At 33.6% G+C, this 26525-nt stretch overlaps 1 protein-coding gene across 2 annotated transcripts in view; it reads right to left on the reverse strand.

Moving 5' to 3' along the window:
- LOC124356827 (protein sly1 homolog) overlaps positions 1–24922 on the reverse strand; it is a 76444-nt gene extending 51522 nt beyond the window's left edge. Inside the window, exons 1-11 of one of the 2 annotated variants that reach the window (XM_046808061.1) lie at positions 24746–24921; positions 22223–22385; positions 22014–22064; positions 19365–19452; positions 10434–10523; positions 9024–9162; positions 7019–7246; positions 4528–4618; positions 4191–4326; positions 3381–3565; positions 1185–1264 (exon numbers count right to left, since the gene is read on the reverse strand). In XM_046808061.1, the coding sequence (XP_046664017.1) occupies positions 1185–1264; positions 3381–3565; positions 4191–4326; positions 4528–4618; positions 7019–7246; positions 9024–9162; positions 10434–10523; positions 19365–19452; positions 22014–22064; positions 22223–22385; positions 24746–24891 (1397 nt within the window). In that variant the 5' untranslated portion in view covers positions 24892–24921. Of the gene's footprint in view, positions 1–1184; positions 1265–3380; positions 3566–4190; positions 4327–4527; positions 4619–7018; positions 7247–9023; positions 9163–10433; positions 10524–19364; positions 19453–22013; positions 22065–22171; positions 22386–24745 lie in introns of both variants that reach the window. The other variant, XM_046808060.1, reaches the window with a different exon arrangement.
- Between the last annotated feature and the right edge of the window lie 1603 nt (positions 24923–26525).

The raw sequence follows: 26525 nt of genomic DNA on the forward strand, positions 1-26525 counted from the left end.
TTTTATACAATTTTTCACCTGAAGACGGTTTTTACCACAATATACGGCAAATTAAAAATAATAATTTTATTAAAAGTAATATATATATATATATATAATTCATTAAATTTGTATAAGTGGCAATAGCCGAATTTAATTTCAATAAACATTGAATCACAAAAAGTACTTGCTCCGCCGGGACTAATATAATATAGTTATATACTAATATTATATATTTATTATTTTATATATACATATTAATATATATATATATATATTATATATTTATATTTTATATATATATATATATAAATTACCATTATTACTTAGACTTGGGATTCACAAGAACAGAATCAATTTTTTTATAATAATATTTTTATCTTTTCTAAGTGTTTAAATTATGATCAGTTTGATCTATGTTCAAACACTAATTAATCGTACATTATAGCACACTTAATTACAATATTATTATATTGAAACAAAAGAAGTAACTTTTTAGTGCCTCATAGTAATGTGCTATTTTTTCAGTATTATTAATTTAAATCATATTAAAATTATTTAGCTTGTTTAGCACTAACCTTTAAACCAATAAAGAAAATGTGGCCTCAGTTCAATTATTGCGCATTTAGGGAATTTAAAAAAAAATTTGTTTTTGCCAAAGTTAAATTTATTTTCAACTATTTGAGAAACAATTTTTTTTTTAAGCTTTAAAGCTTTTACAAGTAGACTATATATGTTGGCACGCCGTATGGTTATATCCACATGCCACACATCGCATCATAAGATGAAGCGTTGATAAAAGAATAGCACTGTACTTTTATTGATTTTGCACACAGAACAAAATTCAATTTGTTTCTGCATCTTACACAATTCAAATAGATGGTCATAAATCAATACATTTATGCATTCCTACACATTCACAGCATTTTTGTTAATTATAATGTACACAATAAACTAAAATTAGACAACACAAATATTTCTATATGCCGCATTTGGCACAATTGCAATAGTACGGACTTATCCATATGCCGCGCTTTAGGGGTTTAGTACATCTGAGATAAATAATTAACATAAAAAATATAAAACACACAATAAACACGTATTACTTTAAATTTTAGAATTTTTTATCAATCTCACTTTGATGAGCTGTAATATTTTCTTCTACAAACATAAATTTTCACAATTATGTCTGATGTGATACTCACTTCCATCGCTTTATATAGGCCAAAGGTCGTAGGTCACAGCCAGCAGCCTCTAGAGCAGAACAGTAGCGATCATAGTCCACCTACACACCACCAGATATTGTTAAGATTCAGTGGATGTTACACATTCTAAACTTACTAGCTGAGCGTTAGCAAAGCCTATCACTCAAAGAAATGTCCTTATTGATTTTTCTCTAGTCTTTCAATGTTATTGGTGGGTTACAAACGTCTTATTTTACACGTATGCCACAACAGTTAATGATTCTGATCAAGTACAACTAATAACACAGAGTTAAATATAAGTATCTTCGGAACAACATCAAAAGTAACATGATATTGAAAATGGGTGGGGAGGGATCCCTTATTGCTAAATACAATGGTATGGGTATAGAGGACATTTTCAATTTCAGCTATGATACCTTGGAAGGCGAGTTTTGTTATTAGGTGGGTTTAAGTTAGACATTATCACATCAAGAGATTATGGACAATCTTGCAAGAGAGAAGAAAATGAGGAAAAATACTTTTATATCATGTGTTATCTCAATTTCCCAAGAAATTAAAAATTAATTAACCCATTGGAGAACTTGCCCGAGCGTCACTCGTTGTGACCAAGCGGGACTGAATACTCAAGATACTCAAAGACTGACACAAAAGTGAATTATAAAAAGTAAATGAATGGTCATCGTATGAATGTCAATACTTTATTTTAATTATCATTTTAATAATAACAATTGAATGTAACAAACAGTTTTATCTCATCTCCTAGACAACTAATCCAGGAGAGCTTGTCATAAAATCATCAAAAAATGAAAAAAAATGTAAGTGAATTTTTATTGTTTTGTTATTATGCTTCATAATTAAGTAATCCAATAAAAAGTGGTTTTACCAGTAAAAAATATTGTGCTATTTTGAATGAAAAATTATTGAAACAGATAAACAAAAAAGTAATAAATATTGACAGTAGCTTTTGACTTTTTATTTTTATGTCTAAAAAATTTGTAAATATATATTTAGAAAAATTAAATAACAAATTATATGGAGAAAGCACCAAAAACTATTGTAGAGCAACCAAATAGACTAAAATGTTTTGAAAATGTATCTGTATCCAAACTTATTATATTAATATTTTAGTAGACGCATGCATTTTTGCAAAAATCAATTTATACATTCAGTCCTAGAGAGGCTAGGTTTATTGCTTCCTCAATGGGTAAATATTAGGAGTGTTATTTGTTTCATTTTGCAAGCATAAGGGAATAGTGTAGTAGAAATCCATAGGAGAATGTGCCTTGTTTACGGAGAAAACATTAAATGATTGTGTTGTGCGTGAATCGCATCAAAAGTTTAAAGATGGCCGAATGTCAAATTCAAGGAAATATTCGAGAAACATCAAAGCTGAAGCCATTTGGCGATTTTTTGTGGATGTCAATCCACAAATTTGGCTTTCTACACTACTCACATACAACACCACACTCATAATGTTTTCTCCATAAACACGGCACAATCTGATGGATTTCTACTGCACTAGTCCCTTCTGCTATCTGGAAACGAATAATACTCCTCAATTTACATTTGAAAGAAGAATCAATAGAGGCGGCCATGTTTATATGACTGCAGCTCCGCGAAAACTAGCTACTTGACCTCAGCAGTGACAAATATTGTAGTGAGGAATATGTGCTATCAACAACTGCCCACATCACAGACCTGCCACATATCTGGCCATCATGGTGTGAGATTGGAGGTTGAACAAACAAACAAAATCGGGCCTTGTATATTAAATTTGTTAATTAGTTTTCTGGATTTATTTGGAAACAAGCAAAGTACGTTCCCATAGTGAAAATATTTTCAACACTGTTTTGGAGTATTGTTAAAGAGGGATTCTTACAAAACTTAACACAGTCTATGATAGGGAGAAAACGCATTGGTTTATGTCCCAGCCAACAGTTGATACTAAATATAACACAATTATCTCACTATTGCTAAGTGGATCTCGATATGGTGATTCAATAAATCTCAAATGTGATGAAGTCTATTTATGCTCCTAGTACTATCTATTGCACAATTCACAGAGCCTATACCTAGTATTGTTGTATATGATAGTTTTTTAAACGTAATCGTTAAAAAAAATTGAACAGGCATCATCCCTTAGTAACTGCCTGTGCTTGATCTGACTAATAAAAATGTAATTTGTTTGATATAAACCTCTGACATGGTGTGAGAGCAGATGTAGTAGATAATAAATAGCCTCATCTTGTCCTCAGGACTCCCAGTGTCAGGGTCTGCCAGTATCTCCATGAGAGGTCGGTCCAGTGACTGTTTGCTCATGATCTTCTCCTCCAGCTCAAACAGTGTGTCCAAGCGGCGGGATTTTATGGAGTTCAGAATACCTACATCATACAGTAGAATAATAATAATGGTAAATGCTTGGAAAAATATAAAACAAGACCTGAACAAATAATTAATTATCAAAGATTATTGGTATGTTACAAATCCCTTTCATAAACCAATGCAAATTAGAATTCCATATTATTGAACCATTTGAGGATAAACTTTATTGGAGTCAAAATAGGTAATTGATCATCCATAGTTCAAAATATTATCAGAGTACTTTTCTACAAATTAAAAAAATAAGCTATAATTTCTTGCTTGATAATATTCTTGTTTGTTTTACATTAAATCATTGAATTCCCTCAGATAGACTCATTCCCTGAAAGAAATAATTGGTTTCAATGTAAATTTGTCTGAAACCCTAAAACAAAAACATAATCTTTAGTGAAAACATCCCCTTAAACACTCTAACAAAAATGTCCAGTTTATCATCAATGTTTTCTGGTTCAGACCGCTTTAAAAAATTGCTCCACAATCCCAAACTTTAATATATTTTAGCCTCCCTATGGAGAGTCATCTACAGTCAACACATGCTAGACCAAAACAGTTTTTTTATTAGGATACAGTTGGTCGTGTTTAATAAATAATATTAACCCACACAAATAGTTGTTTGTCAATACAGACCTGTGGCAATGGTGGTGTGCATGTCAATAAGCCGCTTCTTCTCTAACAGTTGAGGCAGTGAGTTGACAGCTGACGTAAGGCGAGCTGTGTTGTCTGACATCATAGATATGGCTGCATCACTTTCATTGTCCAGACCCTTCACAAAACCACAACACACAATCAGGTCTGCACACATATACTCTCTAGAACAAAATTACTATCACCAACATAAAACAATAATTTACTGATGCTGAAAATTACAATAATTAATCAAATTTTTATATCTGATCTAGACACAAACCAATAATTGTGATATAATATATATTTTTTGGCAAAATATCAGAATTTATCACTGTACCATAGATGCCTTTAGCCTCTTCACTTCCTCTTCTGAAGAACGATACTGTTCTAATTCCTCTTGGATCGCTTCTGCCACGGTAGGGAATGGACTGCAAAAGAATAATAAAATAATTGTACCATAGAATAAGTGGTAAGTATGAATTGTGAATTGGTTATTTTAGTTTTCATAACTACCTCAATAAAATACATAGGTAAAACTTTACTAATGAAGTTACAATGCATTTGTATATTTTGTGAGGATTTTTACATAAAATAAAGATTTTACTTGTGACAGGTCCCACAACCAACGTGGGACCTCGATCTTATGCATACTAGAGATATTTACTAAAATGTAACCCTAGAACAGAGAAAATATTCCTGTGCTACCAGGCCTATTGTGGCTGATTTTTTTTAGGTTTCTTTAAACTGCTTGGAGCCATATTGTTTTACTCAAAAATATATTTGTTACATATATACAGTTTGTCCAGTATGAAATGAAGAATGTAGTAAAGTAATTATTATTTTTTCATTAAAAATCTATATAGTGTAAAGATATAAAATAAGAAGAAGAGGAGAAATGTACTGATCCTTACACACTCACAGTTGTGAGTTTTTAATTGATTAATTATTAACTAGGAAGCAAAATATTTAATAGGTTCATTAAATAAAAATTATATATTTTAAACATTATAAAATTAAAAGTTTGAGATTTTTAAATTTCACATAGCATTTTTAAATAACATTAATACACCAACAACTGATCAAAAACATAGTTGTAATAAAATGATTTGTTTCTCCTGAAAAATAATACATTGTTACAAATTAAAAAGTGAACCTTATCAAAAGCTAGTATCAAGGCGTAGTTAATCTCTACAAAACTTTAATATTGAGCTAATAAAAATATAATATAAATAAATAAATCCTTATTGTCACAAATGTTTCACAATATTGCTATAAAACAGATGGCATTGTCAAATATAAGCTACACTACTCTTGTATGAGTAAATAACATTTCCAAACAACCAAACATACAATACAATAAAACACATAAAAAAGCAATAAAACAAGGTATTAATTGACTTATGATAGGAAAGCAATTATCTCAACTTGTAGACCTACTTAAAAATATAAAAATCAACATCAACAAACAGTAATGCAGTGCTTAAAATTTAATAAACTAAAATTAAAAACTCACTTACATTATAATATGTTTTTTAAGTAACAACTCCTTAATGTTATCAATGAATGTGTTACGATCCAGGCCCCACGTTGGCTGTGCGATTTTGCTACGTTCGTCGTCCCCCGTTTGTTTTGCCAATTTGCTCACGATCAGTTTTCTAAGTGTGCTGCCCCTCGTTGGTTGTGCGACTTGCTTACGATCAGTTTTTTTAAACCGCTTTTAAACATGTGCTGAAGTTCCCTGTTGGCTGACTCATATTGTTCCACGTCGGTATTTAAATAACGATCAAACTTCAATGTCTGTGGTGTTGTTGGAAGTGTAGTTTGTATTAGTGAAAGTAGGCTACACGTTATATATCACTAGCACTTCCGATAACATGTGATTTACTGACGTCACGGTCTGCTAATTCCCCGTGAATATTTAAATGTCGTAAATTGACCTGTCACAAATGCTCCTGAATACATTAATTCCTTAATGTAATTTATTGAAAAGTCTTTTCCCCATGTAGGGTGGTGTCTTTTCCACCACTTTCAGATGATGTCTGGGATATTGAAAATAAGTTTTATACCTAGTATTATGATTGTGTTTATGGTTTTCATTACAAAGGTTATCATAATTGGACTGCACTGTTAATAGGGTTTTGAAAACTAATAGGCTCGGTACAGTCAAAATTTTATTTCATTAAACATAAGCTTACAAGAAGCTTCCAAGATAAAAATGTCATTATTCTTAAAAATTTCTTCTGAATTTAATACATTTTATTTATATCTGTGGAAAACCCCAGAACTTCAATCCCGTACTGAAGAATTGAATAAAAATAAGCATAATATATGATTAAACATGTTTTTAAATCTATGGTATGTCTCAAAATAAGCATTTGAAAATCGGGCTTTATTTTGACATGTTGATTTTGGTTGAGAATTAATGGCAATGGTCTGTTCTCAAAAATGACTTTCATTTTTTTATACTGTATATACATACTGTAGATAGTACCTGAACTTGTGACTCTTTGAGAGAAGTTTAAAAATATATTCAATCATATTTATAACTTTAATATTTAATAATGAATTAGTTTCTATATTGTATTTTACAAATTCAATATGTAATAAGTAGAAATTGTATTGAATAGTTTGAATTAATTTTCAGTTTGATGTTAATTATTAAAAGAAAAAGATGACATATTTTACAAGGACCTATGCTTTTACGAAACAGATCTTTAGGTACCTGACTCTCAATAGTTTTTCTGAAATATCAAGAACCCCCGCTAATCAATAATTACAAATGAAACTTGACTCACATTTTACTGAACGTCTCAACATTTGACACTTACCTACCCTTGTGGGTAGTCCAGAACTTGTCCCGATTGTCTAGGTCACATGCCCGAGCCTTGCTACGAACTCCACCCTTGGGCGATTTGCCACTGGCCTCCTCCACCACCACACGGTTCAGGCTGAGGTCCAACACATCGTGAGCCAGTGCCTGGTACGTCCATGTGTGGTGCAGTGTTGTCGCCATGTCCATGTTGCGGTCCAGAATGATCAGCATCACTCTCTGAAAACTTTAGTCACCACCATTATATCCCTAAGTTGGAGGCAAAATGTTCATGGAAAGAGTGAACCAGAATTTCATGATGAATTTCCAGTGAATGAAAGTACCTTTGTGGATGAAAGTATCTTTGTGGTCAACAAGAAGAAGCTGGTAGTTGTCATAATTGTTTATTATTTTCAGGGCTGGTTAAAGATTAAGAGCACATAATTGTATTGCCCATAATTATTACAAAAGCCATTCCACAACTGCGTGATATTCAAGCGAGTACTTTATGTCCTATGAAAAAATTGACGTTATTTTTTAAAGGACAATTTTGTAATATTTTAATATATCATAAAAAGAATATACTTTTTAGTCTTCTGCAGAACAAAATTGATAACATTTTGTGTGACATTAAACATAACTAACATCCTCCATTTTCTGTCCAATAACTGATCTCATTATAATGTTGTATGTATATTACGATTATGAAGTTTATATAATTATGTTGACCTAAAAAATACTGACTTGCAATGCCTTTCTAGCTTTGAGATATTTTGTTATTGTTTTATCAATGTGAGATATTCTTTCAGGAATCACCAGCATTCAACATTGTATATAACATCTTATATTCTACAATTTTTTTATTTGCATTAAATAAAGCCTATCAGGGAGCTATCTAAGGGGACTGTTCTGGTCTATCTGTCAACACAACATATCAAGAACGCATTAAACTTTAAACTTGAAATGTTGCACAAAGCTTCATTTCTATTTTTGGCAAAATCGAATTTGATTTTGGTGCATGTTTCTCCAATGGATTTGGCTGAGCATTAGCAAACCCAACCTTTCCATAGTATATCTAGGGATCGAATTAAACTATGAACTTGAAACCTTGTATGGATCTTCATTTCTACATAAATAACACTCTGATGGTGCGTGTTTATCCATGGGATTTGGCTGAGCGTTGGTGTAGCATAATTGTCTGCAGAATATCTCACAACAATTTGATACATAGACTTTGAATTTTACATGAAATTTCATTTCTACACAGACAAGATCAAGTTTGATGATGGTGCATGCCTGCTCCAGAATATTTTACGAAGCCTTAGTAAAACCTATTACTCTGTGGATTGTGGATATCTCAAAAAATGAATTGAGCAATGCAATTCAAATTCTATATATTTTGCTATCACTCAGGGGGTTGACAAAATTCCTCTTCTGCCTTTCTATCTTTCTGTTTTCAGCACAATATCTCAAGAACAAATTGAGCTATGGACTTGAAATTTTACAATTAACTTTATTTCTACATAGACAACATCATGTTTGATGATGGTGAACGTCCCTCTGTGTGATTTGGCTAATTGTTCATATAGCCTAACTATCCGCAGAATATTTCAAGAACAATTTCATTCATACACTTAGTTATTACTATTAATGTTTCATTCTAAATAAATTATGTTTTAATATCAGCAATTACATAGCCTGCTTAGTCAATTTTATATTATTTGTAAGTATGTGTAAAACATGAAATTTCACTTTTATATGAATGATGATCTAGTATTTTATTTTAAATTTAAATAAGTATTTGTAAAGTTGTGGACATTTGAGTGTTGCCTAATAATATTTAGCCATAAAATTAATGCTGAGAACAGAAAGGAAGATTTCATCATGTTTTGAACATTGATTTAACAGTTCTTTTTTGCTTATTTCTTCTTGTAACACATTTCAATGTTGTGATTAAAACCTGAAATTTTTTTAAATACACAAGGACAGCATTTGTTGAGTTAGTTCATTTAGACTAAACATACCTAAAGTGAGTAGACTGGGTCGAATCTGTGAACAAGTTGTTCCGTGTGTCCCTCAGGTTCTCCCTCAATTTCTTGTCCAGTTTCTCAGCCACCATTTCAGCTGCATTACCTCTAGGACTTCTTATCACCGGAACTGTGCCTGTAAATAGGACAAAGTTAATATTTGCAACATATCTAGAAAAAGATTAGCTATTACTATGCCCATTACTAAGGACTGTTGGGCTATCAATAGTTTTACGTCGGGCTGTGTTCATCTTTTATATGTATAATAAGTGATAATACTGAGTGATAATTCTACAACATAATTTATAAATTGCTACTAGGGAGACTAAAGCCAGTATTAGATATTGAATGGGGAGGGAGGGGGGGAGACTACAGAGTGGCGCAGACTGCCAGTGTTCCTGTTAGTGAACTGTTGTCAGAGAATAACATAAACTATTTAATACTTAATACTGACACAATTTATTTTATGATGTGTAAAAAAAGAAATAACGTGACACAAAATATATTAGAAGGGGTATATCTTATCAGCAACAGTTTACAATGTTGTGGTAAATTAGTTTTTTACAGTTTCACAAATTCAATGCAATGCATCATACATAACACATATTTAAACCTCTTTTAACTAAAGCTCTAAAGTGAAGAACTCCAATTCCACTAAGAAGTAAAGATATCTGAATCCATAGTTCAAATGCCACTAGTTAAGTTCCATTTCTAGTTAAATAAATTTACTTTTCTAATACACACTATATTGAAATGTTTTAGACTCTGATATTGAATCAAATGTATGCAAAATTAAAACTGTGTTATTTTTATGAAATAAATTAAGGTCTAAACAGAATATATTCTAAACTGATTGTTTTATTTTTTATCCAATTGACCACAATTACAACTTATAGCTTAATTTGAGTACAGTATGTTATTTTAATTAAGAATTTTATGAAAAAAAATCAAACTTTTTCATTAAAAAATGCTGAATAAAATATTGGGTTTCTAATTTTATCTAAGCATTCTTTCCTAAATACAAAAACATGTAATACATGTTTTCACATTATAAAATAACTTAGCTTATACTCATCAAAATTAAAATAATTCTTATTAATAATTATAACATTAAATAAAAACAAATAATTAGTATCTGAATGACTACTGATTTGGTAATCAATGTACAGATCATTAAAAAAACATTAACACAAAAGCCTAATGAAGATTCATTGCTATTACTAAAAGCATGAACTTACGTTTTTACACGATCAGATTTTTTATTTTCAGAGAATAATTGACAGATGTTGTATGATTAGATTAACACCAATTATTAAATCTAATTTAATTGAATGTCAACCAAGTACATGGTATTCCCGGAGCTCCGGTTTAAAAGTTCACTCTTCTAAGTAACTAAAATCTATGTACCTAGAGTTGCGAACACTGAGAACAGGCTGTCCACCAAGCTGTCCATGATCTGTTCCATCTCCGTGTCTTTGATCTCTCCACGATTAATGGCTGAAATATTAACACAAGTTATTATCTTGGAAAATCTTATTCATTATTAAATTGTTAAAAATTGTTATTTAGCCTAAGTCATAAGCTTCTCACTTTATTTCAGCTTTGCCATCTATTTGTGATGTTTAGAGAAGCAAGTATAAGAACTGCTCCGTCAATAAAATTGACCAATATTGAGTTGAGGTTTGAAACTCAGATTGGCTCAGATGTTTCTTTATAAAGCTTATTTAATCAATTACATCGTAGTTAACCCATTGGCTACCAATGTCTTGTATATTGCCTGTCATCAGTTAGCGTTGCCTTAATTACGGGCAGTGCCAGTCATGCCAAGTTCGTAATTTTCGAGTTGAAAAATTTTCCAGATATTGATTATTTTTGCATTTGTCTATGCTATTATATCGGGGATCATAAGGGGTTCGATTTTGAAGCTGGTTGACTCTCTCAAATCGATTCTTGTCGTTTTTGTCTAAGTTTATGTTTGTTTTAATTAGTTGTAAATGACGTCACAGTAAAATGATGCCATTCTTTTCTGAGAGTTTTAGTAACTTTGTGAAGAACATCAATCAATCAATCAATATTTCTTTATTACATGAACATTTAAGTACAGTAATATAGTCAAAACATAGTATAATGTAATAGGAAAAGTCACTTAGGTGTTTGTTGCATCCAGGAACTCCTCCAGGCTATAGAGTGGCGTCTTGACAAGGAATTCTTGAAGTGCTTTCTTCAGTGCGTTTCCAGTTAGCAATTGGAAGTCTTCTGGCAGTTGATTTCTGAGTTTTCGTCCTATGTAGGATGGCTTTCTTTCAAAGAGGGCTGTTCGATGGTGGATAGACATATCTGGAGGCATGTCGTGTGTTGTAGTCATGGAAATTGTTGTAAGTGTCAAAATTGAGTCTGTCAACATGTAGAATCGTTTCGTTATACATATACAAAAATAGTTTGGTACAGTTAGAATGCCCAAATTTGGATACGCTTCCCTGCAGCTTTGTCGAGGTTCAAGATTGGCAAGGGATCTAATTGCCTTTTTTTGAAGGGTGAGTATCCTTTTCAGGTTTTCAGTAGAGCTGCCCCAGATGATAAAACCATATCTAATGTGGGACTCTACCAGTGCGTAATAAGCAGCTTTGGTAGATTGCTCAACAAAGCAACCCCTCAACAAAGCAACTCCGAAGATTGTGGAGTATTTTTGCTTTTGATAACCGAGACTATATAATAGCAAATATAATCAAAGCTTCTGAACAGGTAACGCTAAACTTGCATATTGATGAACTTGATATATGGACTAAGCGTTTACAGGTTGGATCAATGTTATATAACAATACTAGCAAGTATAAGACCCTGAAACAATTAATGTCAATGACAATAAATTCAAAAACCAACCACTTACAAAGATAGCAAGAGTTCTTATAATGTAGCACACAAGGAGCACACGAATGGTAGATCAGTAAACAATTCTGTTCAAAACTCTGGGGAGTGTGGCAGCTGCTCAACCAGCACTAGTTTACTGGGGACGATGTCACCAAGTATCTTACTATACAATCACATGCAGTGGAGAGTGGTGGAGCAATTTGTCAAATCATAAATGGAGATGTCTGTACTCAAACGAGCTCACCTGTTGGAGAGACGTCCTTACCATTGACAGTGGCCTGTGAGACAACTAATCTTAAAGAAAGAAAACAAATGTTGGAACATGAACTAAAGAAATTGGCCCAGAAAGTCTCAGAATCTAAAATCCAAGGCTCTTATAAACCTCCCATTTACCAACAAAACACAAACTCTGACTTACATAAAACCAAAGTATTTAGAAAAACTAAGAGTAGTAATATGTCTAGTGTATCTTTGCAAATTGCCAGCATACAGAAAGCTACAAATACTGTAAAAAGTGTTCAAGGAAGCAGTCAGATCAGAAAGGCTCAGATATACTTACTAATCTCCCAATCACACAACGGCCAAGACCTATCACAACTGTTTCCCAGTTCACGCTCTCAAGTTTCACAACAAAAAGTTTACACTGCCAGTGGTGATAACTAAAGCTCCTATCGTTATTTCACTGCCTCACAGGACACCACCAGCACTAGCAAAGGTTCGAAAGGAAGGTGAAAGTTATGATGAGTTTTTTAACCGATACAATAGATGAATACAAACTACACATAACGTCTACAACAAGTTTATCTCTACATGACACATCAGTACAAGATATCCCTGGGGTGGCTCCCAGGCTGCTCTCAAAACTCTCCAACTCTCAAATTAGTGCTGATAATTTTTTAGAACAAAACGTGACAAAAAAAACCAGACACAAAACAGTCTCAAACCAAAAACAAAAAAATAAATTAGTAATCTTTCACCAAAGCATGGACCAGACTGAGCAACAAGATTGATAGATTAAACCACTTTCTATACATAAACAAGCCACATATAGTTGTACTAACTGAGCATGGTCTAAATTCCCTAATACTCAACAATGTTTGCTTGACTAATCTAAGTTCTGGTTGCTGCTTTCTGTAGAGAAAATCATCTCAAAGGGGGCACAGCTATATTCAAGCAAGACAACCTCGCTAATGAAGTTGAAAGTATCCTCTCAGAAAAACACAGTATTGAGTTATTATGTGTAATTGCAGGTATAAAAATACATCTAAGCAAAAAGGAAACCTTATATGTGCTGGGTGTTTACAGACCCCCCTCTGCCTCACTCGAGGAGGCCCTTACACAGATGACTCAAGTGCTGGAAGAAATTCCAAATAACAACAATGGAATTTGTATTCTGGGGGACCTTAACGTTGATAGTCTGACACAATCAAGAGAAAAAACTGCAGTAAGTGAAAATGCTTTGCCACTTTCAACATAACAAGGATTCCTCTGCCCCCAACCAGAATAACCTCCACCACTGCTACTTCAATAGATGTAGTATGCACCGATCTGGAGTTGGGGGAATGTTAACGTTGAGGTTATCCATACCTCGCTTTCTGATCATACAGGACAGCTCTGCAAACTTGAAGTAGACTGTGAAGCAAAAAGACCTATTAACATGACCAGAACGGATTTTCAACTTTCACAATCTCTCAAACCTATCAAACCTCCTTGCATTAAAACTCCTGGGAAAGAGTCGAGTCAGCACCTACAGTAGAAGAGGCATACTCAGTTTTCAGTTTTTCCTTTTAGTACAATTACAACAGCACTAGACATCACATGCCCCCTTAAAAAATTAAGAATTAACAAAAGAAAACATAACGCTTTACAACACAGAAGTAGATGAACTGCGAGCAGACTTCATAAGAGCTAATGAAAAATGTGCACTCAGCAAAAAGGAAGAGGACAAATATATAGCTTTTCAAAAGAAGAAGGAATATGATATGAAGCTGCGAATACTCAGAAAAACAAAGTGTGAACAAAGAATTAGCTGAGGCAAGTAACAAAAGTAAGGCTGTATGGGAGATTGTCAACAGTGAAAGGAAAGCGAAAAAAAAGGACTCAGAAACAGTCTGGCAGTTTGAATATCAATGGTAATACAGTTGAAGACCTGAAAGAAATTGCAGAATACTTCAATGAATTCTTTGCGACTACAGCGGAGGATATTCTGACCCAATAACAATTCTCCCAGAACTTCAGTGATCGAGGAGCCAAGAGATCATTACGAAACAGCACTCAAACGAATTCCAATTGGTAACATCAGAGGAGGTACCTGAAAGTTATTTCTTCTATGAAATCCAAAACATCCACTGGAGTAGATGGGATAAATTCCAAAATATTAAAGTTCTGCAGAAATGAAGTTTGTATACCCAATCGCCAGTATTGTTAACAAATCCCTAACTCAGGGTAGATGTCCTGAGAATCTAAAAACCTCCAAAGTGTACCCTCTGCACAAACAAGGTAATAAAAAGGAAGTGCAAGAATTTCAGGCCCATCTCTTTAATTCCTACAGTGTCAAAAGTCATGGAAAAAGGTCATACTGACACGTCTCACACAGCATTTGGAGATAAATCACAACCTACCAGAGAGACAACATGGCTTCATATCGGGAAGATGAACCACCAGTGCCCTCATTGATTTGGTTGAGCACCTCATTGACAACCTTGAGGAGGGAAAAAATGTTTGTAGTGTTTTTCTAGATCTAAGCAAAGCTTTCGATTGCCTTAACCACAGATTATTATTGACAAAAACTTAGCTCTTTAGGCATCAAGGGTACAGCACTAAAGTGGTTTTGAAAGTTACTTGCAGGGTAGAAGGAACATAGTGGAGATCAGACAGGTTCTTGAGGGAAATATCAGAGTTGAAACATCCGAACCGATAGAAATTAAAAGAGGTGTTCCTCAAGGATCTGTCTTGGGGCCTGTACTGTTTGTGCTTTTCATTGGAGGACCTTCAGGAGCACTTGGGGAGGGTTGCTATCCAGTGTCATTACGCGGATGACACTGTCCTCGTCACAAACAACAAGTCGGTGCAGGCACTGGAAATTGACACCTACACATCTATAACTAGAGCTAAGCACATACTGCCTGAACAACAATCTGATTTTCAATGCATCCAAAACCAAATGCATCATATGGGGAAGACATAAAGATTATGTATCTTTGCCACTGGACCTAGAACAAGTGCTCTCTGCAAAGCATTTGGGTGTCACAATTGACAATCGTCTCTCATGGAATCAACATGTAGACATAATGTGTTCAAAACTCAGCACAGCTCTTTTTGTTTTAAAGAGAGTTAAACACATTAGCACACCAGAAGCTACTAGAATCGCTTACTTTGCGCTTTTCGAGACACATGTTCGCTATGGAATAGTGCTTTGGGGGGGGGCTTTTCTATCACCAACCTTCAGCGAGTCCTAGTTATGCAGAAGCGTGCAGTGCGAATCATGGCTGATTTAAATCCTCAAGAAAGCTGTAGAGATGCTTTTAAGAACTTGGGCATACTCACAGTGGTGTCTATTTACATTACGGAGGTAATATTACTGGCTATCAGACAAAACTGCTTGAGGAAACCGTGATATCCATGAACGCCAAACAAGACATGGCAATGACTTCAATCTGCCAGCCCACAGATCAGCTCTATTCGCCAAGAAGCCAACCTATGCAGGTGCCAGGTTATACAACATGCTACCAGGAGAACTTAAGAACCTTGGCCCACAAGTTTTGAAGAGGAAAATGTTCAAGTGGCTAGTGGAAAAGACTGTATACAGCCTAGAAGAATTTATGACCATCAACACCTACTAATAAAAGTTAACAAAAATGTTTTAACTTATACTTTTTAAGATTTGACGCTGTCTCTGTTCTTGATGAATATGAAAATAAAGTCTATTGTCTATTGTCTATTGTCTATTTGACGGATCCCTGAGTAACCCACTGATTTGAGTCGCCTCATAACGTATATGCCTGCACATATTTTATTGGAAATGGTGCTCACATGATGACTCCATGAAAGTGTACTATCGATAGTTAGGCCCAGAAATTGTGTTTTATCAACTACTGATATGTCTGGAATATTTGTTGGTATTTCCTTTTTCCTACTGAAATGCACTTGCGTTGTTTTATTAGGATTTATTGTCAGATCATTCAGTGCACTGTATTTGATGGCTTGTTGGAGAGAAGTCAAGGAGTTAAGGGATAGTTCATCTGCTGTGTCATTTTTTTTATAAGAAGGGGTAGTGTCGTTCTGCATACATTATGTAGTCAGTACTGGAGCTGGAGATGAAAGTAGGGAAGTCATTAGTTAGAAGAATAAAAAGAACTGGGCCGGAGTACCGATCCTTGAGGCACACCTCGTGCCAATGGTTTTGGAGTTGATGTGTACGATCTGGTGATGCAAGATTCAGTATGCTGTACCTCCATAAGTTGTGACCTTCCTCGGAGGTAGCTGCGAGAACCATTTGCTCTCTATGCCTCTTACTCCCAGATTTTCCAGCTTTTTTAAGATTAGGTCATGTACCAGACAGTCAAAAGCCTTACTGTAGTCAAGAAATAAGGCTGTTACGTACTTTTCGTCATCTATGCTGTCAATGATTGATTCTACTACGCTAATAATTGCTGATATGGTTGATTTTTCTTTTTGAAATCCATGTTGGTTGACTGTGATTAAGTCATGTTGTTTAAGGTAGGCCATCAATCGCTTCAGAACAAGTTTCTCTATGATTTTTGCAAATGTAGATATTAGAGAGATGGGTCTATAGTTCTGAGGGTCTGATTTCTTCCCTTTCTTGTGTTTTGCATAGACCTTTGACACTTTAAGCCTTGAGGGGAAGTGACCGTCGGCAAAAGATTTGTTAATGATTGCTACAAGGGGTTGGGTTAATTCATTTGCACAGAACTTCACACTCTTTGAAGAAAAAACTCATCTATGCCCACTGGACGATTTGTTTTTCAGGCTGCAAATTGTTTGATTCACCTCGGTCCAAGTTGTTGGTGTCATGCAAAATGACTGTGGCAAGGGAATGTGTAATAAGGTCGGGTTTTTTTCCTGTCTAACCCAGGTGCTAGGGTATGTATTTGGTTTTGAATTGTCATGCCAGCCATCTGAGTAAAGTAAGTGTTAAGGCTTTCGGCTACTTCTGTAGGATTATGTAGGGTGGTGTTGTTGATGTTAAGTTTAGGGCACTCCTGGTTGCACTGTTTCCCACACCTCTCATTATTAATCAAACTCCATAGAGTCTTGGTCTTGTTGTCAGATTCTTCTATGTGCTTTGAGTTTGCTTGCTGATGCAGTGTTCTTAGTTTTTGGTCATATATCCTCTTACTGTTTTCTCATTATTTCTTTGTCTCGAATGTCTCCTGTTGTTTCATAGGTGTTGAGGGCTCGTAGGTAGGAGGCTTTCATATCGGCAGATTCCAGGTCATAGTAATGAGATGGTTTGGTAGGGCTCTGTTCTTGTGTTTCCTTTGTGGGCAGCAGATATCTAGGGCAGTACAAAGGGTGTCATGGAATACATTATATGCAGTTTCTGTGTCTTCAGCAGTTTCAACAGCATTCCAGTTTTTGTTGTAGAAGATGGATTTGAGATTTTCAAGGTTCTTTTTACATACTTTTACATACATAAATCATTACATACTCAATGAAAGTAAAAATAAAGTGAGTAATGGTAACCTTGATGATGAAATTTTGAGTGAAAGTGGCGTGATGAAGAAATAAAAAAAATTATATGACAAGGCCTAATCTTTGAATTTGGGAGTGGCCAAAGCAAGCTAATGATACACATAATTTTATTTTGAGTGGTAGATCTGGTATAAATATAATATTGTTACTAGGCAACTAAATACTTAAAATATAAGATAATAAGATACAATTTAATATGTTATGTGGACATTTAATATTTTTAATTGAACCTGAACACCTACACAAGATTTCCATTACAAAATAAAAAATTAATTAGGTACCTAAGGGTAAACATATTTTAATTTTAATTGGTAGTTAATTCGTTAATGAGAATTGGCAGAATAAAGCTAACAGATATAGAAGCCTATCATTAAAAAACAAAAATAAAACACACATTATAACTAATAATAAAACAAACAAGTTTTGTTTTGACAAAACAAAAGATGACACACCAATACAATTTAATGATATACAACATACTATTAAAGACGACACAACAGAATATAATGACGAACTTACTGAAACTGACTGTAATTGACTAATAAGGACAACTTTGCTGCCATTTAACCTTCTCAACCCAAAATAAATAAAATTCTTTTTTGGACTAAGAATCAAGTCCCTAAGTTACCTTTCTATCTAGAGTTACCGCACAGATGGATGGACAGGCAACAATTCTATTTTAAGGACTGCTGTATCCTTAACCTGTTGGGGAGTACTGACGGCTATAACCGTCATCCTACCTAGTGTATACTAGAGTAAGCAAAATTATCCTTAATGAACTCCAGGGAGTAGAGAAAAAAGTTTTGTTTGTTTTCATTCAAAATGTATTGAAACCTTACAACATATCATAATAATGCATTTTTTGGATCTACAACGTGATAAATTCATACATTTTGTTTTTTTTTTCAAATTTTACAAACGTATGATAGTGTTCAAAACACGGGTACACACAAAGTGCTAATTCACATTTTGTGCACTCATAAGCAGTTTCTTTCCTTTTACGCTCACCCCGTGTTGTATTTGAACACACAAAGCAAGAAGAAGTTTTAGCTTCCTTCGGCCATTTTCCCTTACTGGTAGTGGGCGGGGGAAATGGCGACCTGACAAGCGTAGCGGCTGCTGGTCTCCGCCCAACAGACGCGTCACAGCTGCGGCTTCTTCTCTTGGTGCAATATGTGCTTCCAGTATCTGTCTGATAACATTAATTCGGAAGTCCATGATGTGAACCTTAGCATTTGGGTTTTTTGATTCCATGTATAGCCTATAAATCGACGTGGCACGAGAAAATGACAGAACATTTGGCGGCAAATCTGTGATTATGTATTCCATCACTAGGAGCCAGCACCGTACAGCAATAATTACTTTGAACATTTCACAGTCGAAATAGTATGTAAGAACGCCACTAGAGTGCATCAACAGTTGCAATATTGATTGTTTTAGCAACCCCGTCATGGACGGTCATAACCGTCAATACTCTTTTGGGATCAAAACGGCTATAACCGTCTGTACCCTTTTGGAACAACTTTCAGCTACTCCTCAACAGGTTAATAAACAATATGACGATTGAAAAAATCCAAAAAAGATATATTTACAAACAAAATCACTTTACCATTTGAAACAGTTAATTTTCAATCTGTTATTACTAAAAATAATAATACTTTAAATATCTAACATATATTTTACATGTAAAATTAATGTAATTAAATATTAAAATTCTGTAAGTTAAGATATTAATAAATATAAACATTTGTTTACCATAATAGGAGATTGAGTCACTGTTCTGATGTCTTAAAATAAACATGTCATCTTCCAGAGATATGAAGTTCAAATATTGGTCAAATACCTAAAAAAAAGGAACAGAAATTAGGTAAACACAATTATTGATTTACGTCTTCACAGACATTTATTATTGAATAGAAACAAAAGTAACATTATGCAAACCTTACTCTGTTATAGATGTACAATCATCTCTTTAACTCCTCCTGTGCATTGTCTTTTCTTACTGTGGGAGTTATTCAATTCAATTAAAATCTTTTTATTGCATAAGGTACACAGAAGTACATCGCAATCGTCAATATAGTATAAATCTAAACTTAAATATAAAAATGCTATCAACAATATCACATTGAATAGTAATCAAAAGAAAGAAATAAGCACACAAAAACAATTATTTAAATTAAAATTTAAAAGCCACTGTCAGAGAGGAATTCATTTACACTATAAAATTCCTTTACTATTAAGTATCTCCTCAGGTTTCTTTTAAAAATTGTCAGTTCACAAACCTCCTTCAAATTTTGAGAGAGAGTATTATAAAAAACTACATCCGCGTGCATCACTCTAGTCTTGTGCAGGGACAATCGATGTGAGGGAGTACGAAGAAAAGTGCCGTGCCTCGTCGGGTAGGCATGAGTGCTTCCCACTGACGGAATCTGACACAGATGCTTCCTCACATACATGACAACTCTAAAAATGTAAAGGGATGTCATTGTTAGAATGTTGAGATTCATAAATAAACCACGGCATGAATGAAGATTTGGGACCCTGCATATGATCCGTACAGCTCTCTTTTGGACCAAAAATGCATGTTCTGCAGGAGAGGCTCCACCCCAGACCTCAATCCCATACGCCAACAACGAAGCGAAACACCCGTGGTAAGCAGTCACCAACCCATCTCTGTCCATAAAAGTACTCAGAGTTCGTAATGCAAAACACACTTGACTCAGTTTGCCACACAACCCAGATATATGAGTAGACCACTGCAATCTACTATCGATGGTTACACCCAGGAAACACGTAGATTTAGATGGTTCTAATGAAGTTTCATTTATGTTAATCAATAAATCAGAGTGTTGCTTATTTTTTGTTAGAAACTGAATAAATGTGGTTTTCTTAGCATTCAACATTAGGTTATTTTTCGAGAGCCAACTGTCAATATTTACGAGGGAAGAAGATGCTCGTAGGTCCACATCACTATCCGAGCCACCGAGAAGAACCGTAGCATCATCCGCGTAGAGTACCAAATTTGCGTCCCCTCTGCACACATGAATATTGTTAATGTAGAGGATAAAAAGTAATGGGCCTAGAATGGAACCCTGCGGCACCCCAAACTTGTTCTCAATCAAACCTGATTTCGAAAACTAATATTGATGCTAGTATTAGTAAACAATACTACAGTTCCTCCCTCATGGTGGCAGGTGAGTCTAAATGCCCACATTTACAAGCCACGCTCAACACTATTACCAGTTTTACATGCATGGGAAATTACTTATCCGTCTAAACATATCTAGCAATAAACAAACACCATCAGCTGTTACCGGAAACAGATAAACACACACTTGATTTCCTTCATCTGTTTTGCAGATAACATTTAAAGCCAAAAAATATGTGACCATAGCCACACCATAACGGAAATAGCTAGTGGACAATAGCAATATAGCAGTACTGCCTCAAATCCAATGGGATTATTTTCACGTGGATTAGAAAAGTACAGTGGTTGTATTAATTAAACATTCTTATGATTACTTTAAGGGTTCTTTTATGATTGATCTTAGACTCAAGTTTCCAACGCACTGAAGGTCATCTCAGACTAATCTTAACACATGGACTGTAAGTGACTAAATAATCATGTTGCCTCATTTACTATGATTGGCTTAATTCATCTTAATACATGGACTATGAGTGACTCAATAATCATGTTGTCACATATACTGTGATTGGCCTGACTCATCATAACACTTAAAGTGTAATTTATCTCACACATACATTACCTTAAACATTGATATTTACTAATATTATCACATTGATATTACTGATGGTTTTCTCAGGTGATAGAAGGAAAGGTTACAACAAGATAATAAGCACCAAAGTTAAATATTGTTATACAATAAAAGTTACTGATTCTATCTTGCTGTAGTACATTTAACATGTAAACCACAGCAATGGTATACATAAAAATAGTTTTCCAATTTAAAGTTAGCTTTTTTAGATTATAAAGGTTATCTAATTCATATATAATAATATTTTATATACTTTAGTATAAAATTAAATTAGCAACATTTTCATATGAATAACAACTACAAAATCTTGCTATGATTACGATTTGCAATGGGAGTAAAAAAGATACAAACTATCAGTACATCTCCCAGCTGAAACAATGAAAGAAAGCTCACTAGATTTTAGAATTTAATGACTTGTGATAGCTAATTATTTGGTTTTTCCAAGAGAGAAATTAAGTTGCAGTCAGTGGAAAAAAACAAACACTGACTTTCTTCAAACCAGCTTGCCATGAAGTATAAATTAGAACCAAGATCTATGTTGTACTTTAATTAACAGCCAATAAGAATCCCTAATACTTATCAAGACAATATAATATTACCACCACATTAGATTTCCACTGTTTAGTACCTTGTGGATATGTGACACACAGTTGGCCTGGAGGGCAGAGGCGGCCAAGTCCTCCAGCCTCTGTCTTGAGATCGGTGAGATAAAGTTGAGATTATAGACATAATACTTATCAAGACAATATAATATTACCACCACATTAGATTTCCACTGTTTAGTACCTTGTGGATATGTGACACACAGTTGGCCTGGAGGGCAGAGGCGGCCAAGTCCTCCAGCCTCTGTCTTGAGATCGGTGAGATAAAGTTGAGATGGTAGATGTCGTACACATTGTTGTTGAGGTCTTGTCCTATCCTGCCCAGATTCTCCTCAGTAGGCATGCAGAAATATACAGCTGGCACATCCGGTATTGGGTCTCGATCCGAGTGCAACTGTCTGCATCCCAAAGACATCATTTTAGTTTTTCGCATTATATAAAGGTCTATACAGTTTGACTTACAAGAAACTATTACCTTACTGGATTAAAACATTTTAACTTCACAATGTTCATCACAGGTTCAATGCCGGAATTCTCCCACTACTCTTTTTATGTCATATTTTAATTTGTTTTAAAATTCTTAACAAAAAATATTTGACAGTGAAAATTCAATGATCTTGTAGCTTGTACATAATATTTTATAAACAGTACGGTTAAATATTTTTTACTAAACTAAAGTTTTGGTACTTTAGTATTATACGGAGGCCACTACAGTTTGTTGTACTGAGACCTAAAAACTACAGTAATAAAAAGAACAGACTTTATTTTACTTACTATGAAAATTACATCTCATTATGATGATCGGTTCTTGTTTTCTGCCTCCTGAAAGGAAACAATGTCGATAAGGAGGCCACTTTGTCCTTTTTTAAGTCTCCGGTAGGAAAAATTGTTCCAAAAATAGTTATTTCCGGATAATACCAAAGAACTAGTTTTATCTGAATATATTCTTAGTCTGTGCTCAAAAGCGGTTGAAGAAAATGTTAAAATAAGAAGCGATGTTACTATCAAGCTTTCAAGACTCTAGCTCTATACTTGCAAAACTATAAATGTTAAAAAATTGAAAATTGTGGTTAAATTAATTAAACATATGGTTGTGCTGTCATAAAACAGTTGATTTCATCTACCAGGCTCTTAATAATATTGTGCCTGGTATGGCTTCTAGCCATAAGCAAGAACTGAACTGAACTGACATTTGACAGATCTTGTAATTTTTTCTCTGTATATTTTTTCTTTTTCTATTTACCTGATTTTTTGTGTTATTTTAATAGTAAGTCTGCTATTCTGTGTGGAGATGAATCTAACAAATCAGAGTTTATTTTAAACGGTACAGCCATTCTTGAGTTATAAATGGTATAATTAACCCGACTTTGTTTAATGTATATAGATTCTACCAACTGAACATCTCAAATTTGATAGTCAAATGTTGACATGTAATACGTACTTAATATAAAAACAGTGGTTTGTCAATTAATGTAATGGTGGTCTTGGATACGGTGAATCAATACATCTATTGATGTACTGAAATCTTTATTTTACTGATTTTCAAGTGTTCTTTGACAGTATTATCGGGGGAGGAAGAATAAAGCCATTTCTTTCAGCCTCGTTATTGTGATGTTCCGATAGTTTGTTTACATTCTTGTTACAAGGTAGCTGTATGCCAGTTGCATGCAAAATTTCAAGTTTAATGGTCATTTATTTCAAATAGGTAAACTACATGTGTCACTATGTCTTGTGTTGAAATGTCTGTTGATAGTACTCAGTTTGTTTAAACATATATCTTCTTTACGGATGTTTAGCCAATTACATTAGCTACGGTAAACGTGGAAAAACAGTTGGAAAATATTCAGCTATGGTATTAGTATATTACTTAGGGCTTAGATAAATCTAGTAATATATATCTAAGACTTTGATAAATCTAGTATTATAAAAGAGCATAAAAGAATATACTTCCTCTATTATATCTAGGTATTTTTAATGAATATGTTTAAAAAATGCTCCAATCCCAGTTTTATCAACATTTTTTCTTATAAAATATATGTTAATATGTTATACATATAGACAGATACAATTATGACAAAAAGATAAAATGCAATTATATGTAATTGGATGCAGATGTTTTATGATTTTTATCAAATTTCCTTGAAGAACCAGGAAAAAAGCGTGCTCAACAAAGGTTATTCAGTTTACATTAGATGGGTTAATCATGTCATTAAAACTTTATTTTGCTATTTTTTTTAATTAAAACATCAGCTGTTGCTATTTTTTTCTCCCTCAACTAAACACTAAACATTCATAGCATTTCAACTTTAAACTGGTTTACTCAAAGACCATCAAAATCTAATACATAAGAAAAACATGTATGAAATTATAACAGTTATCTGTCTAGTTTCATTTCCTCACCTAATACATATAATTTTAATTTAATACATATAACTCATAAAAAATTAAATCAATCACACAAAACACACATTAGTATTTATTTAATTTTTAAAACTATACCGGATGTTTTGTCTTAATGATTTTCAAGAGCAAGTCTTAATCACTTAAGATTCTTCTGTGGATACTTATAAATTTTAACTCCAATTTAAATCAGAGAATTATTCCACTTCAAATCTGTATTCTTATGAAAATTAAAAAATACTGCCCTGCTCTTGGTTGTGTAGGATTTTAGCATAGTTTGAAAGGAAATTAAAATAATTCACTACTTCCATTGACCATGCTTTCTCAATAATTCAATTTCTTATATTTTTCTACTTACACATGAAGAGTGACACCCAATTCTCGTAATTCTTTTATTGATATTAAAGGTGAGATGATATCTTGTCCATATCGATCATAGACCAAAATTTTCCAAACTGGTTCTGCAGCCATAGCTTTTGTTTGTGGCTGGTTTAGGTTTAGCATTTGTCTTAGAGCACCTAAAACAACCCAAACAAGTATTTTAATGTGGAATTATTCAATATATTTACTTAATTTTACCATGATCATAGGAAAACATAACTGATTATAATGCAGAAAATTTAATATTTTTTTGTATTCCAAAATATTATAAAAATGTAATAATATGACTGATCATGCACTTTGCAAATTACAACAATCTTTCATTGATTGATTCTGAACTAAAAAGTCTTGCTCCTAATGCAATTTAAAAACATTTTATTAGAGATCAATCTATTTTAATTACTCCAGTATTAGCGGTTTCCGATAATTTTTTTTGACATCTTTCCTAGTTATAAATCTCAGATTTGAAAACTGTTCAAAATTTTGAAATATTAAGTTTTAGGTTTACAAGGGACAGTAATATGAATGAGCTCTACTAAATTAAAAAATACGACTCTACAATAAATCATTACTAGGTTGGTAAAACAATGGACAATATTTTTCATAGAAAATGTCTAAAAGAATAAGAATAATTTATTCACACAATAGAACACAAAGAACTGTTTAAAACAGAGCATACAATCTAAATGTAAAATATTGTACATTCTTGTAACAAATTAAAAATTAATCCTATTACAAAAACAATCGGTCTAATCAAGACATGAGTATCACGAGAGCCTCGTGGAGACTGTAGAAAGCCTTCCTGATCAAGTAAGCCTTTAAATAATTATTGAAATGCGTAACAAAAAAGAGCATTTAGAATCAATCTATGGCGAATTCTATTGGTACAAACAATCTGTAATCAGTAATGATTTCGTAACTGCAGTTAATGCTAAATTCATGATGATAGAAAACAAGTAATAACAACACTGTCCAGAAACTTCTTGAAGTGTCTAGATTCTTTGTTTAAACTTTGTTATTGACAGTGAAGGTTCAAAAGGATAATAGGATTTCAGACATTTGCCATCATTGGCAAATGGTTATCTAAGTTCTTTTCTGTCTTTCTTCCCACTTTATGCGAGCAAAGAAGCTGCCTCGCTGTTGTTAACCCAAACGATTCCTCTGTCTGTATCGTGGATTGTGCTGAACACACTGAGATTGTAGCAATAGGTAATATTTATGAAAGGTTCTTATGAAGTTACTTGCAGATTACAAGCAAATTGATCTCATTTTCTGGAATAAACTGTAAGAGTAGGTTATCAAATACTACTCTGATGGAGGTTTCCTTGGAAGACCTTTATATTCTATTATTACTTTTGCCTAGAGCCTGTTGAGAAATGCAACATATTTTTCATTACATTTCAAGACATTTCATTTTATCTAGAGAATCTTTCTCCTTCAATAATTGACAAACATTTCCAGGGTGGAATTTTTTATTAAAACTTCATCTTTTCTGTGATTTAGAATGCCACCATTCTATGGATCGCTTCTTCAATTTCAGTGTTACTTGGAAACTAATTTTTCATGAATTGTATTATGAAACTGACCATCTAGCGGCTTAAATACCCATCAACTTTATTATGGCACTGCTCCAGGAAACTCAACACTTTACCTAAACAGTAGGTTATTGTGCACCACAGTCAACATTTTCTATACCCAGTAAGAGCACAACTTTCGATAAATAAAATGTTCTGTGACCATTTCATGCAGACCTCTTC

The sequence above is a fragment of the Homalodisca vitripennis genome, chromosome 3 (assembly GCF_021130785.1).
Source record: "Homalodisca vitripennis isolate AUS2020 chromosome 3, UT_GWSS_2.1, whole genome shotgun sequence".
Lineage (NCBI taxonomy): Eukaryota > Metazoa > Arthropoda > Insecta > Hemiptera > Cicadellidae > Homalodisca > Homalodisca vitripennis.